The sequence below is a fragment of the Rhinoderma darwinii genome, chromosome 6, assembly GCF_050947455.1.
Source record: "Rhinoderma darwinii isolate aRhiDar2 chromosome 6, aRhiDar2.hap1, whole genome shotgun sequence".
Classification (NCBI taxonomy): domain Eukaryota; kingdom Metazoa; phylum Chordata; class Amphibia; order Anura; family Rhinodermatidae; genus Rhinoderma; species Rhinoderma darwinii.
This window is the reverse complement of record NC_134692.1, coordinates 18,547,036-18,562,056: the sequence shown is the minus strand read 5'-3', so window position 1 is coordinate 18,562,056 and position 15,021 is coordinate 18,547,036. Positions and strand designations below refer to the sequence as shown.

Genomic DNA, 15,021 nt, shown 5'->3' with positions numbered 1-15,021 from the left:
ATCTACTGGTGGAGTCACTGTGTACATGCATTACTTTACTTATCTTGTACTGATCCTGAGTTACATCCTGTATTATACTCCAGAGCTGCACTCACTATTCTGCTGGTGGAGTCACTGTGTACATACATTACATTACTTATCCTGTACTGATCCTGACTTACATCCTGTATTATACTCCAGAGCTGCACTCACTATTCTGCTGGTGGAGTCACTGTGTACGTACATTACATTACTTATCCTGTACTGATCCTGAGTTATATCCTGTATTATACTCCAGAGTAGCACTCACTATTCTTCTGGTGGAGTCACTGTGTACGTACATTACATTACTTATCCTGTACTGATCCTGAGTTATATCCTGTATTATACTCCAGAGCTGCACTCACTCTTCTGCTGGTGGAGACACTGTGTATATACATTACATTACTTATCCTGTACTGATCCTGCGTTACATCCTGTATTATACTCCAGAGCTGCACTCACTATTCTGCTGGTGGAGTCACTGTGTAGATGCATTACATTACTTATCCTGTACTGATCCTGAGTTATATCCTGTATTATACTCCAGAACTGCAGTCACTATTCTGCTGGTGGAGTCACTGTGTACATACATTGCATTACTTATCTTGTACTGATCCTGAGTTACATCCTGTATTATACTCCAGAGCTGCACTCACTCTTCTGCTGGTGGAGTCACTGTATGCCTACATTATATTACTTATCTTGTACTGATCCTGAGTTACATCCTGTATTATACTCCAGAGCTGCACTCACTCTTCTGCTGGTGGAGACACTGTGTACATACATTACATTACTTCTCCTGTACTGATCCTGCTTTACATCCTGTATTATACTCCAGAGCTGCAGTCACTATTCTGCTGGTGGAGTCACTGTGTGCATACTTTACATTACTTATCTTGTACTGATGCTGAGTTACACCCTGTATTATACTCCAGAGCTGCACTCACTCTTCTGCTGGTGGAGACACTGTGTATATACATTACTTATCCTGTACTGATCCTGCGTTACATCCTGTATTATACTCCAGAGCTGCACTCACTCTTTTTCTGGTGGAGTCACTGTGTATATAACATTATATTACTTATTCTGTACTGATCCTGAGTTACATCCAGAGCTGCACTCACTCTTCTGCTGGTGTAGACACTGTGTATATACATTACATTACTTATCCTGTACTGATCCTGAGTTACATCCTGTTTTATACTCCAGAGCTGCACTCACTATTCTGCTGGTGGAGTCACTGTGTATATACATTATATTACTTATTCTGTACTGATCCTGAGTTACATCCTGCATTATATTCCAGCGCTGCATTCACAATTTTCAGCCTTGGCTTCAGAACTGAACTCTCCCAGCATTCCCTGTTGGCTCACATCTATGCACAAGTGCAATAATTTGGTGATGTAGGAAAAAAATAACCGTCCCACTGCCTTATAGAAGCCCTTCTTAGGCTTCGTTCACATTTGCGTCGGGGCTCCGTTCATGGGTTCAGTCTGAGCTTTCCATTAGGTGAACCCATGAACAGAATCCAAACTGAAACAAACGGAAGCCATAGGTTTCCGTTTGCATCACCATTGATTTCAATGATGGCGGATCCGGTGCAAATGTTTTCCGTTTATCACCATTGTGCAAGGGTTCCGTTTTGTAATCAATACCGTAGTCGACTGCGCTATTCATTCCCTCAAAACGACGGAACCCATAAACGGAATCCCGACGCTGATGTGAACAAAGCCTAAGCTTTTAGGGATGTATCTGGTAACAAGATTGTCGGCTGTTATCAGTGACGACCAGCAGAACTGTGAATGCAGCTCTGGAGTATTGATACAGTACTAGCAGTGTTGTCAGGATTCTTTATCTTCTCCTGAAATTACCCAATCATGGTGTGGACTGTGTATGACAAAATTGACACCTAAATTAAGTAAAAAACAGAAAACTTCTGTGATGGTTGACCAGAAGTGTGATTCTGACTTGGGTGCCTTCTTGAGAGTTGTATGATCTTCCCATATTTATCGTTTTTTCTTCTTAGCAGATACGAGACGCTCAACTCAGACAGGAACCAGTGCATATGATAGCAGTACATAATATGTGGATGGCAAATAAACGAAGGCTAATAAATCCTAATAATATTGATCTGCGGAGTCTTTCACCAAAGACATACCAAGTCTGACCAAAGATTGGAAGAAAACAAGGCTGTATAGGGGGATGTAGAGTTTGTCCAACACTTTATTGGGTTGATCCAAAAGACCAAATACAAGCAATTATCTCAGCGACCATCGGCATCTAGGAGATGTCTGTCTGTGACCTCCTTAGACCTCATCTCCAGTTCAACCCCTCTTTGTACTCTATATAGTATTTCACTCCTCTTGAAATGTAGAGTAACTTTATAAATCCATTGCTTTACTGGTTTTGAGTCACACAATGCTTTCTTCTCCGTTCATGTCTAAAGATAAATTTGGCATCCTGCTGGGTCCTGTTACTAGAGAGCAGTGCATCATAGGAGCTCAGAGGACAGCTGTTAGGTCACATGTCTGACAGCTGAGTGAAGATTATTTGTTGTCTGTTGCCAAGGGCAACCAACAAAATTTTGAAACCTGAAATAAAAAAAATTAGCACGCAAATTTGCAAATTTTACTTTTGATGTTCATTTTAAACAGAATTTCTCTTTTAATTGCCCATGGAAATAAGTGTAGTTGCCATTTTTTTTACCTTCTATAGTGTCTTCCTTAACAGTGCCCTCATGTTGGTGTGAACAACTCCTAGTAGCAGCCTTGTTCTTTTCATTTCTGCATTTTCTGTACATTTTATACTTCGGGTATCCCTGTTTCTCTCGAATCGATTAAAGCTGCACGTTAAGTTTACATCTAATCTATAATATTTTGTTACTATGGATGGATACAAACCAGATGTGGCAGATACAACTCCGCAGCATGTTACATAACTTTGATGAAATACAAAACTTCATATGCAAATGTTACACTGCAACTTTATAAAGATATGATCACACATTTACATTCCCCCTCCCCCCCCCCCCCCCCGCACATGAGTCCATGAAGTTATTTGTTATATATCCAGGGTCTTACTCATTGTGTACTATGTAGTGCTCTTTTTTGCATTCTGCTAGTGATATAGTACCAACATATTTTGCAGCACAGGACAGAAACTTCCCTCACACCAGTCCCAGTGGTGTTCACAATCTAATGTCCTATCTCATGTACAGACACAAAGGCATTCTAGGTCCATTCACATACGTAGTTCTAAGTATGAAAATCAGCATAAATCTACACAAACACGGTTACAACATACAACTTCCATGCAACTGTTGACCTGGTGGAGTATATTTATCCACCCATCGCATATCTATCATTTATATCATATATATCTGTGTGTGTGTGTATGTGTGTATATATATATATATCATATCGATCTCTTTATATGTCTATCTATATGTGTGGCTTCTATCTATTTATGTAGCTATCTGTCTCATATCTGTCTACCTATCATCTATATAATTATCTATAGTAAATCCCTCTGTATATCTATTTAGCCATCTATCCATCAATAGACAGATATATTTACAGTTTCAAGAAATAGTGAACCTTTAGGAATTACCTAAATTAAATGGATTTCTGCTTTGATTGCGAGTAAAATGTGGTCACAATTATAGATAAACACAATGTAACTGAACTAACAACGCACAACAAGTTGTACTGTTTGTCTTTTATTGAGCACATTGAATAAAAATCCACAGTGCAGAGAGAAAAAGTAAGAAAACCTCTGTGTTAATAACTTGTTAATGACTAATTGGCAAAAGGTGTTTTAATTCAGGAAATAAGATTGGAAGTGTGGGTTTCACAGGTGGTTTTCCGATTAAATAAAGGCACACAGAGCCTGGTTACTGACAAATATCTTCTTCTCAAGAAAGATTGTCTAGTGTAAACCATAAACCATACATTGAGGCAAACAACTTTCAGAAGACGTGTGTATGTCTGTCTATCTATATATCTATCTGTCTTTGTATCTCTTTGTCACATATCTATCTATCTATCTATCTATCTATCTATCATCTATCTATCCTAAGTGTCAGATTCAAAGTATTTTTGTTTTTCGCTATAACTAAATCCTTATTTCCTTGCATTTATTATGGTAAAGGTATATAACATTTCTTAAGAGGCAGCGCATGGCAGTAAACTTTGCCAGTTTTTATATTCAATCATACGAGTTTGCATTTGTGTTCCTTGGCATCATACTGATTCTCCACCAAGAGCTTAGCTGAGATCCTCTAAACCTGTAATTTTTTAGTATAAGACTAGGTTTACATCTGCGATAAGAATTTTGTTTTCCTGTTCCATCATAGAAGCAGTGAAATGAAATTCAATGCTATGAGGGATCGGTAACATTGACAAAAATCTACGGCACCCCCATTGACTTATAATGGATTCCATCCGGTCCCGTCATGTTGCCCATCATTTTACCGGAAATATAGCGCATCCTACTGCTACCACAGTGCAGACATAAACGACTGCTCTGTACAGACTCTGAAACATAACAGAAATGCAAAGTACTTTCAAATTTAGTGAACCAGATTTCTAGGGTCAATCTAAGCCTATTTTTTTAGGAGCGATAGCACTTTTCTCTACTCTAATAGCCCAAAAATATTTTCCTCCCTTCTACCCATGCAGAAGCCCCTCGGATCCCCTTCCTCAATTTTCAGAAGCCCATTTCTTCTTAGGTGCTAATGATTTCCTGTATTGGTGACCTGTATTGGTTTAAAAGGGGTCATCCGTGATAAGACAACCCCTTTAATTCCTCCATTTTATTGACGCTCTAATCCTGCATCGGATATCCATGAGTTAATGGCCCGAGCTGCCCTGCGTGTTCACACCAACTATTATTAGAGCAAAAATAAAACTATAATAAGATCCGTCAGCAGCAACAGCTAGTCTACTTGCTGGTGGTTTCCGTCTTCTATGCTGTAAAAGGTGAAACGGATTGGAAAAAAAAAAAAGCAAAAAGTTTGCTATTTGTCACACTTGCTAAAAAGAGGGCCAATGTTAGGATTATATATACTGCATATTTTATTATTCTTTAACAAGACTGTATTGTAACTATAACATTTTCAATTGCTTTTAAACGCTACATAAATTAATGGTCCCCGGGTTCTCCTGATTAGATGCGGATACTTAAATCTCACACCTTTACACACATTCTGCCCCCAGCCAGTGTTTTTATAGGTTGTATTAAGCCCAAGATCAATTATATTTCTTACTTAGAAAACTTTCGAGTTCTCAGGAGGAGGGCAATTGCGGTTTGTCTTCCAACAGATTGCCTGACATAGCTGTTACAGACCTTCTGTTGTCTAATTCTTGCTACACTTTTTTTTTATTCTGGATGTCTTCTAATTATGCTCACTGTAGCGTTTATATCCTTTTAAAAGAAATCGGAGACATTCAGGGACGACACACGAGATCACCTGATTCGGCGGTAGACAACGTATATGACTATAGTCCCAGCATGTCTTCCGAAAGCATAGGAAGGTCACCTTAGCAGGTTACTCTTATAAGCTTCCTTTTCTGGCCCAAAAAAATAAAATAACACAAAAAAAAAGATTATTGCATACCATTTTTGCTTCTGTTGTGTATTCTGCCCTCCATAGATTATGATATTAAGAAAACTAAGCCGGTAAGTTACACTCTATGTAGGGGGAAATCCAGAGGCGATCAGTTAAGCTGTTCCTTCCATAAAAATAGCATTTGCTTTTGTTACCCCCTCAGTATGAAGGGACCCTCAGATCCACAATAGTGGAGACCATCATCTTAGGGATAGAACATTATGCTTAAAGGGAATGTCCACTATCTAACACCATGTCTTTGAGGTTCATCATTCTGTGCTAATTAATGTCATAATATATCTTTATAGCAGTTTGAGCACAGTTTTTGTGATACAGACCTACAAATTCCCCTATATAGACATAGTTAATGCTAAAATTATGTCTTCCTGCAGCCACCACTAGGGGGAGCTTAGTGCATTCTGTATAGCCAGTATGCAGTAAGCTCCCCCTAGTGGTGGCTGCAGGCTGACAGAATGTTATCTTTTTTTTCTTCAAGGGCTTTGGAGCTCTATACCAGAAAGCTGACCCTTGACTAATATAAAGACATACTAAGTTAATCAACAAGCATGGACGTTCACTTAAGGCTTCGTTCACATCTGCGCTCGGGCTCCGTTCCGATGTTCCGTCTGAGCTTTCCGTCGGAACGGAGCCCTGACCGACACAAACGGAAACCATAGCTTTCCGTTTCCATCACCATTGATTTAAATGGTGACTGATCCGGTGCCAATTGTTTCAGTTTGTCTCAGTTGTGCCATCTGACGTCTATTAAAATACTTGTATTCCCCATGACATATTGATTCTGAAACATATTTACTTAAAACTGTGTTGTGTCGTTCCTCTGTTATTCCTCCTATAAATTTATAAATAAATTGACAACTGGGTGTTAACATTCACCTTGTCAAATGGGAGTGTCCCTACGCAGGCTAACTCCAATCATTCAGCACTGATTTGACAGTGTCAGACTGTATAGGGACACGTCCCCCACTGGTAACAACCAGATGTTACCTTATTCATAAATTTCTAGGCGGAATAACAGAGGAACGGCACAAGGTAGAGTTCTAAGAAAAGATGCTCCAGAATTGTTATTTCATGGAGAGTACAATTATTTACTAAGACGGACACGTCAGGAGAGCTAGCAGGTCCTCTTTAAAGGAAATCTCAAAAGTGACTTTGTAGAAACGCTCCCGAAATGCTTCCAAATGATGCCGGTAACTTTACTGCACTGCTCATTTTCTGGAGTCATTGAAGAAAAGGCAGCAGGGTTCCCGGACAATTAGATGATCAAGCGTAACTAGGAACGTATGATTGCTATGACTTATAACTAGTGTCAGTAGTATTTAAAGCATCTTCTAGGAGCATAGATTTAGCTCCACGTCCTTTTTTCAATTTGGATAATGCAAAATGCCATCTCTCCCATCACTGCAGGAGACCGAAAACCTCCGAGCAGCCGGTGTGCTCTCTTCAGGGTGGAAGAATATGGCAGGGGAAAAGAAATGTTTATAGAAAAAAAAAAGAAACGTAGTTACCACGATGAGGGGATCGGATAAATAGGGTGACAGATGGATACACATTTGGTGAGAGGAAAGTACACATCCATTTATAATTTATGACACACACAATGGAAGAGAGACCTTTAGGTTGTAAACAGGGAACTAGTGATGAATCTGAAGGAAAATTGTGTTTGTGTTGAGTATTTCAAGTTATTGGCAAAGAAAATTCCCAGAGATTAGAAAATACAATATTGAATAATACAAATGAGGGAATAGGATTATTGGAATATACGGCTTTTACTTTCATCTCCGGGGGCTGTTATACTTTCTGATAAATTATTGAATATCTCCTGGTTTAATTTGTTGACACAGATATTAAATATCTTTCCCGTCAGTCGGCGACTGGATTGTTTATTAAAATTGACAACGTTGCGTACAGTTTGTAGAGTTGATACATAATGGCGCCTTATTTTAACGGTTAGAAAAAGTAATTTTGTTTTATTTCTTTTGCACAATAAGAAAAATTGGTTTGGGTACTGGTACCATTTGATAGTGGAGGATGGATCTTACATGCCATGCAAATTGAAAAAGTAACGTAAAAACAAGTCCAATGTTGGTTGATGCCAGTGGTTCCCAGTAATGGCGGAAACATGCATCTCTACATCTTCTTTTCTCAGTGCATCGTCCCTCCGATAATGTTATAGGAGGGATGTGGCGCCACAAAGAAAGAGAAACAGAGGTGCATCAGTCAGACAGGGATGCTGGTCCTTATTTATTATTTATTTCAGTTACTTATATAGCGCCAACATATTACGCAGCACTGTACAGAGGTCCTCTTTTACTGTCCCCATTGGGAATCACAATCTAAATTCCCTATTTGTATGTTTTTGGGGTGTGGGAGGAAACCGGAGTACCCGGAGGAAACCCACGCAAACACAGGGAGAACATACAAACTCCATGCAGATGTGTCCTTGGTTGGAATTGAACCCAGGACCCCAGCGCTGCAAGGCAATAGTGCTAACCACTGAGCCACCGTGCTGCCCTTAGGCAGGGACTGTCCATGCTGGAAAAAACTCCATAAGAGGGACGTAGTACCACAAAGCATTAAGTGTACAACATAAGTGGGTGGCAAAAAGTGCAAAAAAAAAAGTGCAGAGGTGCCACACAAAACAATGCACAAAGGATGTGGTCTATCGCAGCCCTTCTCCTAAAGGAGAGGGGCCCCGCATAATCATTCCCCAATCCTCCGAGCCGTAGGCCCAACGGATCGAGGATCAATGGTCCTCCTTAACCGAAGCTCTGGAAGACCCAACAACACTCCTAGGTTTCTACCTGTGCTGCCACGCAGTGTCCACCTAGGAGCCTGTATACGGTTTGCACCTTCCCTCCTGAGAACAAGGGAGGCCGGGTTACAGTGGAAAACGGAACCACATGGCCACAGATTTTCCCCCTAGACCTCAGGATGGTCCCAAAAGTGTGGGAGGCCGGGTTACAGTGGAAAACGGAACCATATGGCCACAGATTTTCCCCCTAGACCTCAGGATGGTCCCAAAAGTGTGCAATGCCTCAGGCTGGTTATGTTGACATTACATTCCTGGTCTAACAACAGAGGAGGGACTTTGCGCTTCAAAGAAGGGATTATAGAGGGTCATCGGCATAGCAAGCTGAGATTAGTATGGGAGGGAGGCCTAAGGCACAGATGGTTACACCTAGGAATAGGCAAGGGTTTTGTTTGGCTAGTTTGGTCTTCCTTGGGCTCAAAAAGTTTGGGAACCAAGGCCTTAGGTGATGGTCTTATCTTCAATGGTGTGTTCCCAGATTGGCCATAATGTGGCTTGGGAGGTCTCTTTTGTCCGTGTGACTGTTTCTGGTACTTTAGCTGAGCTCCATGCACTTGAATGAATTGCAGTACCAAATACAGCTGCTCACTCATGGATGGTGTCATGTACTACAGTGAAGGGGCTGCAGCATAACAATAAGCGCTACTGTCCTTTTGTTCAGCTGATGAATGGCAGTTCCGAGAGTTGGACCGCCACCGATCACACATTAATGGCCTATCCTAAGGAAACACCCACAATAATAAAATCTTGCAAACCACTTTAAAGACACTACAGACTGTGTCTCCCCAACCTGAAATGTCTGATCACAGGGAACAATAGGCTGTGTTCAGCAGCAAATGGAGAAAAGAGAGACTTAAAGGGGTTGTCCAGTATTAGAAGAACATGGCTGCTTTTCCGCCAATACAGCGCCACACCAGTTCACAGGTCGCGTGTGATATTACAACGCAGCCCCATTCACTACAATGAAGCTGAGCTGCCATACCTCGTAATAAGAGTCTGGACTCTGACCTCTGTGGGGACTCCGAGCCATAATTCCATAACTCTTATACGACAGCAGGACTCTACGAAGGACTTGTGTATAAATGGATTTTTGCTCTATTCCAGTTACTCTTTTTATATGTTAAATTTAATACCGGACACAACCCGTGGACAGGTGTGGCGCCTTTTTGTGGAAGAAAGCAGCTTCCCTTTTTAATCCTTTATTGGGGTTGTTTTACAGAGACAACCACTTTTTGAATGGAAGCTGGCATGCCTGGGTCTTTTAATCCCCAGTGACTACTGCCGGATAAAGTCATGTCTGGTTATACATTTCCCCTGCAGCAGCCATGGCGGGTGAAATGAAGTATTACATGGCGGCCATATAGATAAACATATTGGTTCTCCATTCTGGCTCATAGAAGAGGCTCCTGAGCATGGGAACCCCCTCTATGATGTCGAGATCATCCTATATAGTATATGGACAGGGTTTGGAATCCTGAGACAACCCCTTTAAGGTTTAGTTTCCTTTTAACCAGTATACGGTGGACTTGTCCATGGTTTTCAGCATATGGAAGCCTTCCACAGATGGGAAAACCTCCCACAGGACTACAATTTTATGATTTTGCTTTTTTTTCTTCATCATTGTCTTGATCCTTTCTAGATAGAGAACTTTCAGATCAGACAACCGTAACCTGTCACCAGCATTTCACCTATTGAACTCTACTCACCCCTCGCTGGCCGCTGCTGTCAAAAGTTCATTGCCGTTATCCCCTCTCCTAAACTCCTCCGTAAATAACGGTCTACAAACAATTTGCGCCTTTTATTGTAATAATACGGCAGTCTCGTTAGTTCCTTTTTTTATGCCCGCCCAGCGCCGAAAACTGGCCTGCCCTGAATGCCAAAATCTTGCCTGAGATAGCACGTGCGCCCGTCATGTCTTGTCCGACCACCCCTGCTTCCCTGCTTTGTCCGGACCTCAAGACTAGTTACTTCTCATGCTCCACTCTGGTGTCCCGTTGTGCGCACGCACCAGAACAGAACATTGATTCGCAACTGCAGGATTTTGTGTGTACTGGGGGAGGTGAGGAGCTGTCAATCAAAAGTAAGGAAGCGGAGTAAACTCTGAAAGCCTTGAGGAATGAAGAGATGACTCTTTTCGACTAAGATTTGACTCTTATGCTCATTAGCATACGGCGCGTAAACACTAAAAAACTGAATACTAAAGGTACAGAGCTACTTAGAAGATAATTATAGGTTAGATAAAAATGATTTTTCACCCACTTCCACCAGGTATTGCTGGTTTAATAGGTGAAATGGAGGTGACCGGTTCCCTTTAAGTAAAGCAACAGAGGAATTGCAGATTGTGCCTTGTCTAGGTCTGGAAATAAGAAGCTTTCCTCAAGCTAATTAGGCCATGTTTGCATTGTTATATGATGAGCCACTTATCATATAGTCTCGTATCCATGTACAAATAATGTCTCCCGCCTGAAGGCACAAACATATCGGAGTCGTCTCCACCACCAGCCGAGTCTGATTCTCATTGATGTGCAGCAAAACCGCACCAAGTCCTAATGATGCTTCCCAATCGCTCTGAAGACCCGACCATTGTCACTTAATGAAGAACGGCTTTCACATGTAGTAGCGGAGGCCGGGTGAACTAGAAGACTCTGTCTCCATGTCTTACTTTAATATTTACCTTCGCTGTTCATCGCCTTCCTGTCTCCGTTTCAGACTTTTTTTTGTCTGTTTCTTTGTTGTTGCTCATTTCAGCCGGTTTCGTTCTCTTAACGTTTTCTATCATTACCGCTTCAGGTAAGTTTCCCATTATAAACGAGGGCTATTTGTTGCAAACACTGTGGTATTATTCATGTTACCCAGTGTTTAGAAAGATCTGATCTGATAAGGAACCACCGGTTTTAGGGGGTGGCAAACCAGGCAATTTCCCACATTAAGGCTTCATTCACATCTGTGTCAGGGCTCCGTTCATGGGTTCGGTCGTATCTTTCCGTCGGGGGAACCCATGAATGGAAACAATAGGTTTCCGTTTGCATCACCATTGATTTCAATGGTGACGGATCCGATGCAAATGGTTTCCGTTTGTCACCGCTGTTTAAGGGTTCCGTCAAAACGATGGAACCCTTACACAGCGGTGACCAACACAAACCATATGCACCGGATCCGTCATCCTTGAAATAATCCTATGGTTTCCGTTCGTTTCAGTTTGGATTCCGATCATGGGTTCCCCTGACTGAAAGCTCAGACGGAACCAATAAACGGAGCCCTGACGCAGATGTGAACAAAGCCTTACTAGTCTCTGAGGACGGTAAACCAGAATCAAGTTAAAACCACCCAGCATTATTCAACCGTGTCTGGCGATATTATTTGTGAAAGGAGCAAACAAGCGCCAATCAACGAGCTGTCTCGTTGATGAGCACTCGTTTACACAGCCCTATGATCTATCTATATCCACATCTATCTATATCTATCTTATCTATCATCTATCTCTATCGATCTATCTATCTATATCCACATCTATCTATATTTCTATCCACAGCTGTCCATCAATCTATCTATATCTATCTTATCTTTCATCTATCTATCTAGCTAATCTATCTATCTATATCCACATCTATCTATCTATATATCTATCCACAGCTGTCCATCAATCTATCTACCTATCTATCATCTATCTATATCCACATCTATCTATCTGTATTGTCCACGGCCGCGGACCGTCTGGATTATTTACCCCCCGCCTGACGGCCGCAGCCATGGATCTGTATCTCCTCCCCAGGAGATGCCAGCGCTCACTTCCGCTCCGTTCTGATGTGTCCCGTAGGGTGCGCGCCTTAAAGGGCCAGCGTGCGCTCATGAAAATAATCATCAATTTACCCATGGTCACCGTGGACTATAAAAAGGGCTCTGCCCTTTCACTCATTGTCTGAGCGTTGTTGTGTTTATACGTGTTAGTCTTGCAAATGGTCCCTTAGTGTTATCCTGCTCCCAGTGTTCCCGTACCTGTATCCCGTGCTACCGTTGTTCTTGTGCCTTAGAAAGTGCAGAAGACTGAGCGGAGAACCAATTTGGAAATTCCTCTGAACAAATTTATAGTAGCAGAATTTGTGTTAACACTTCATTGTTCTTCCTTACTGATGGTTCTCTACTTATACATGTGAGATTGCTATACTTATCTATGACCATTTGATAATCCAGCGCCTATCATTTATTTCAGTTTAGAGAATATTTACATACAAACACAAACTGTCTGCCTTGGAAACAGGGGCAGGACTATCAAACTTTCTAGATTGTCGGGTGCCAGATTAAAGGAGTTTCACATTATATATATATATATATTTACACATACTGATTTTTTTGCCTTCCACCTCCTGTTCTTTCGTAAAATATAAAATAAATATATGTTATTCATGACTCCAGTGAAACAATGATGTATTATTTATAGAAGGAGAATGTAAATACGTACTAATGCAATATGGTCATGTTTGGAAATTGCTCATTTTTCAGGATGAAACCCCCCCCCCCTCCATTGCCACCGAACAGTTAATATCTTTTTTTTTTTTTTCGTCTTTCCCTCCGCAGGCTGAGACGGCTCCGTATTCCTGGGCATCTCTGAACGGTGAATTCAGGTCTCTCCTAACAGCAGAACCCAGGAAAGATCTGTGACAGATGGGGCTAAGTCACAAACTTGCCGCCTAAGGCAGAATTTGTCGAAACTTTCCAGTGTGCCCATATTTACCTGATCAGAGGGAAAGGGAAAAAAAACAGAATCTGCAGAGGAAGCCGAGCCTGGCTTCTAGTCCTTACTGACACAAAGCCATCTGCCACAAACCTGTGGCAGCTCCGATGCCACCACTACTACTACTACCACCATCATCATCACCCCGGATCATATGAAACGCACATTCCCCGAGATGCTTGCACATGTCTTCAGCTTCACAGAGAACTGAGGAAAAAAAAAATGTGTGGCCTGTTGTATAACGCCGCTCATGTATCCCATATGTGGTGCCACATCGAATTTCCGGATAAATCTCTTTTTATCCTTTGTACTGGATGACATGGTGCCTGAATTCTTTCTCTTTTTTTTTTTTTTTTCGCCGACTCGATGGCAGCCAAAGCTGCAGCTTCAAACATTCACACTTGGCTGGATTTCTACCTATGTTGCCAGGTTATCGACGGAGCCTTATTGTGTCCTCAAAGGGCCACAGGGTCTAAAAGGAGGATCAGAGTGTGACTAGGCTAAATGGGGCAGCCATCCATGAATTGTTTTGCAGCCCGAAGAGGCCGTCGTAGTCATTTTTTAATTTTTTTTTCTGCAAATTAATGATTCCCTGGCACCGAGGTTTTTAAGTGAAGGTATTAATGAGAGGTCTGGCAGGTATTCCCGTGATTCACAGAGTTACATTTGCATTTAATTAATCTTAAAGAAGGCTGCAAGATAAACAGCTGTAATTCATAGTAACATGGGAAATCTGCTGCACAGTGCCATCTATCCGATAAACTCGCCGCTCAGACACTTGTTTTGGAGTGAATAGATAAAAGGGGGGACGGGCGACTTTACATCTATTTTTCTAACACTTTCCAGATAAGCAGAATCTTGAGATTATTTATCATCACTGGATTTTTTTATTTTTATCGTAATGTTTTGAGACTTGCGCTCGGACTCAATAAAGAGATTTATGCAAATGTTGGCAGAATGCTTTTATTTGTTACATGTGTGCTCTGACGGCGTGGAGACGAATGGGCAAAGACTACAGAACCCAATATTCAAAGTGTTACTATGTCAAAACAATGGAAAGATTGTCTTACTGCATCACATGTCTCCGTTAGAAGAATTGTTATACTATTTTCTATGCATGTTACAGTGTATGGTATAGGGGAGGTCCAGTTTCATGTAGACGAAGCTTGTCTGGCTTTAAAACGAGTCCCCCGTTCAGGACCCTCATCCATCAGCATCTCTTATTCCGGAGGACCCACCATGCCTTTGCATTACATGTACAGCCCATTGGTTTTAATTAGAATGGTTTAATACTCCATTTCACCTGTGGTGGCGCTGCAGGGAAATTGAACACTTGCTGCACGGTTTTCCCACAGATAACATCTTATCGTTTCAGCAAGGCACATTGTTGGGCGGCTTATTGTCAGTGGACTCTACTAAGAAAGAGATTGTCCGAAGTGGACTACTCATTAGGGGTTTTCTTGTTCTGTGCCCTGTTGACTCAACTTTTTCAGAGGCTGCATGGTTGGTCATTGACAGGAGCCATTTTACTGTTACAGAACTCCAAAATCCCTTCACACTGTTATAGAATTAAAGAGGACCTGACACCTCTCCTGACATGTCTATTTTAGTAAACAATTCTGGAGCATTTCTTAGAACTCTGCATTGTACCGTTCCTCTGTTATTACTCCTAGAAATGTATTAGTAAATTGACAACAGGGTGCTTCCATTCCCATTGTCAAAGGGGCGTGACCCTGTACAGTCTCACTCCGTCAGCACTGATTGGACAGTATCATTCTGTGTAGGGACACGCCCACAACTGGTAACAGACAGTTGTCAATTTACTCATAC

At 41.5% G+C, this 15,021-nt stretch overlaps 1 protein-coding gene across 4 annotated transcripts in view; it reads left to right on the top strand.

Annotated features, from left to right (window-relative positions):
* Nucleotides 1-14,138, top strand: part of QTMAN (queuosine-tRNA mannosyltransferase) — a 161,593-nt gene extending 147,455 nt beyond the window's left edge. For 2 of the 4 annotated variants that reach the window (XM_075829247.1, XM_075829246.1), the window contains exon 10: nt 2,048-2,934. In XM_075829247.1, coding sequence (XP_075685362.1) covers nt 2,048-2,188 — 141 coding nt within the window. In that variant the 3' untranslated portion in view covers nt 2,189-2,934. Of the gene's footprint in view, nt 1-2,047; nt 2,935-13,034 lie in introns of those variants that run through there. The other 2 variants (XM_075829249.1, XM_075829248.1) reach the window with 2 other exon arrangements.
* The last annotated feature ends 883 nt before the right edge of the window (nt 14,139-15,021 follow it).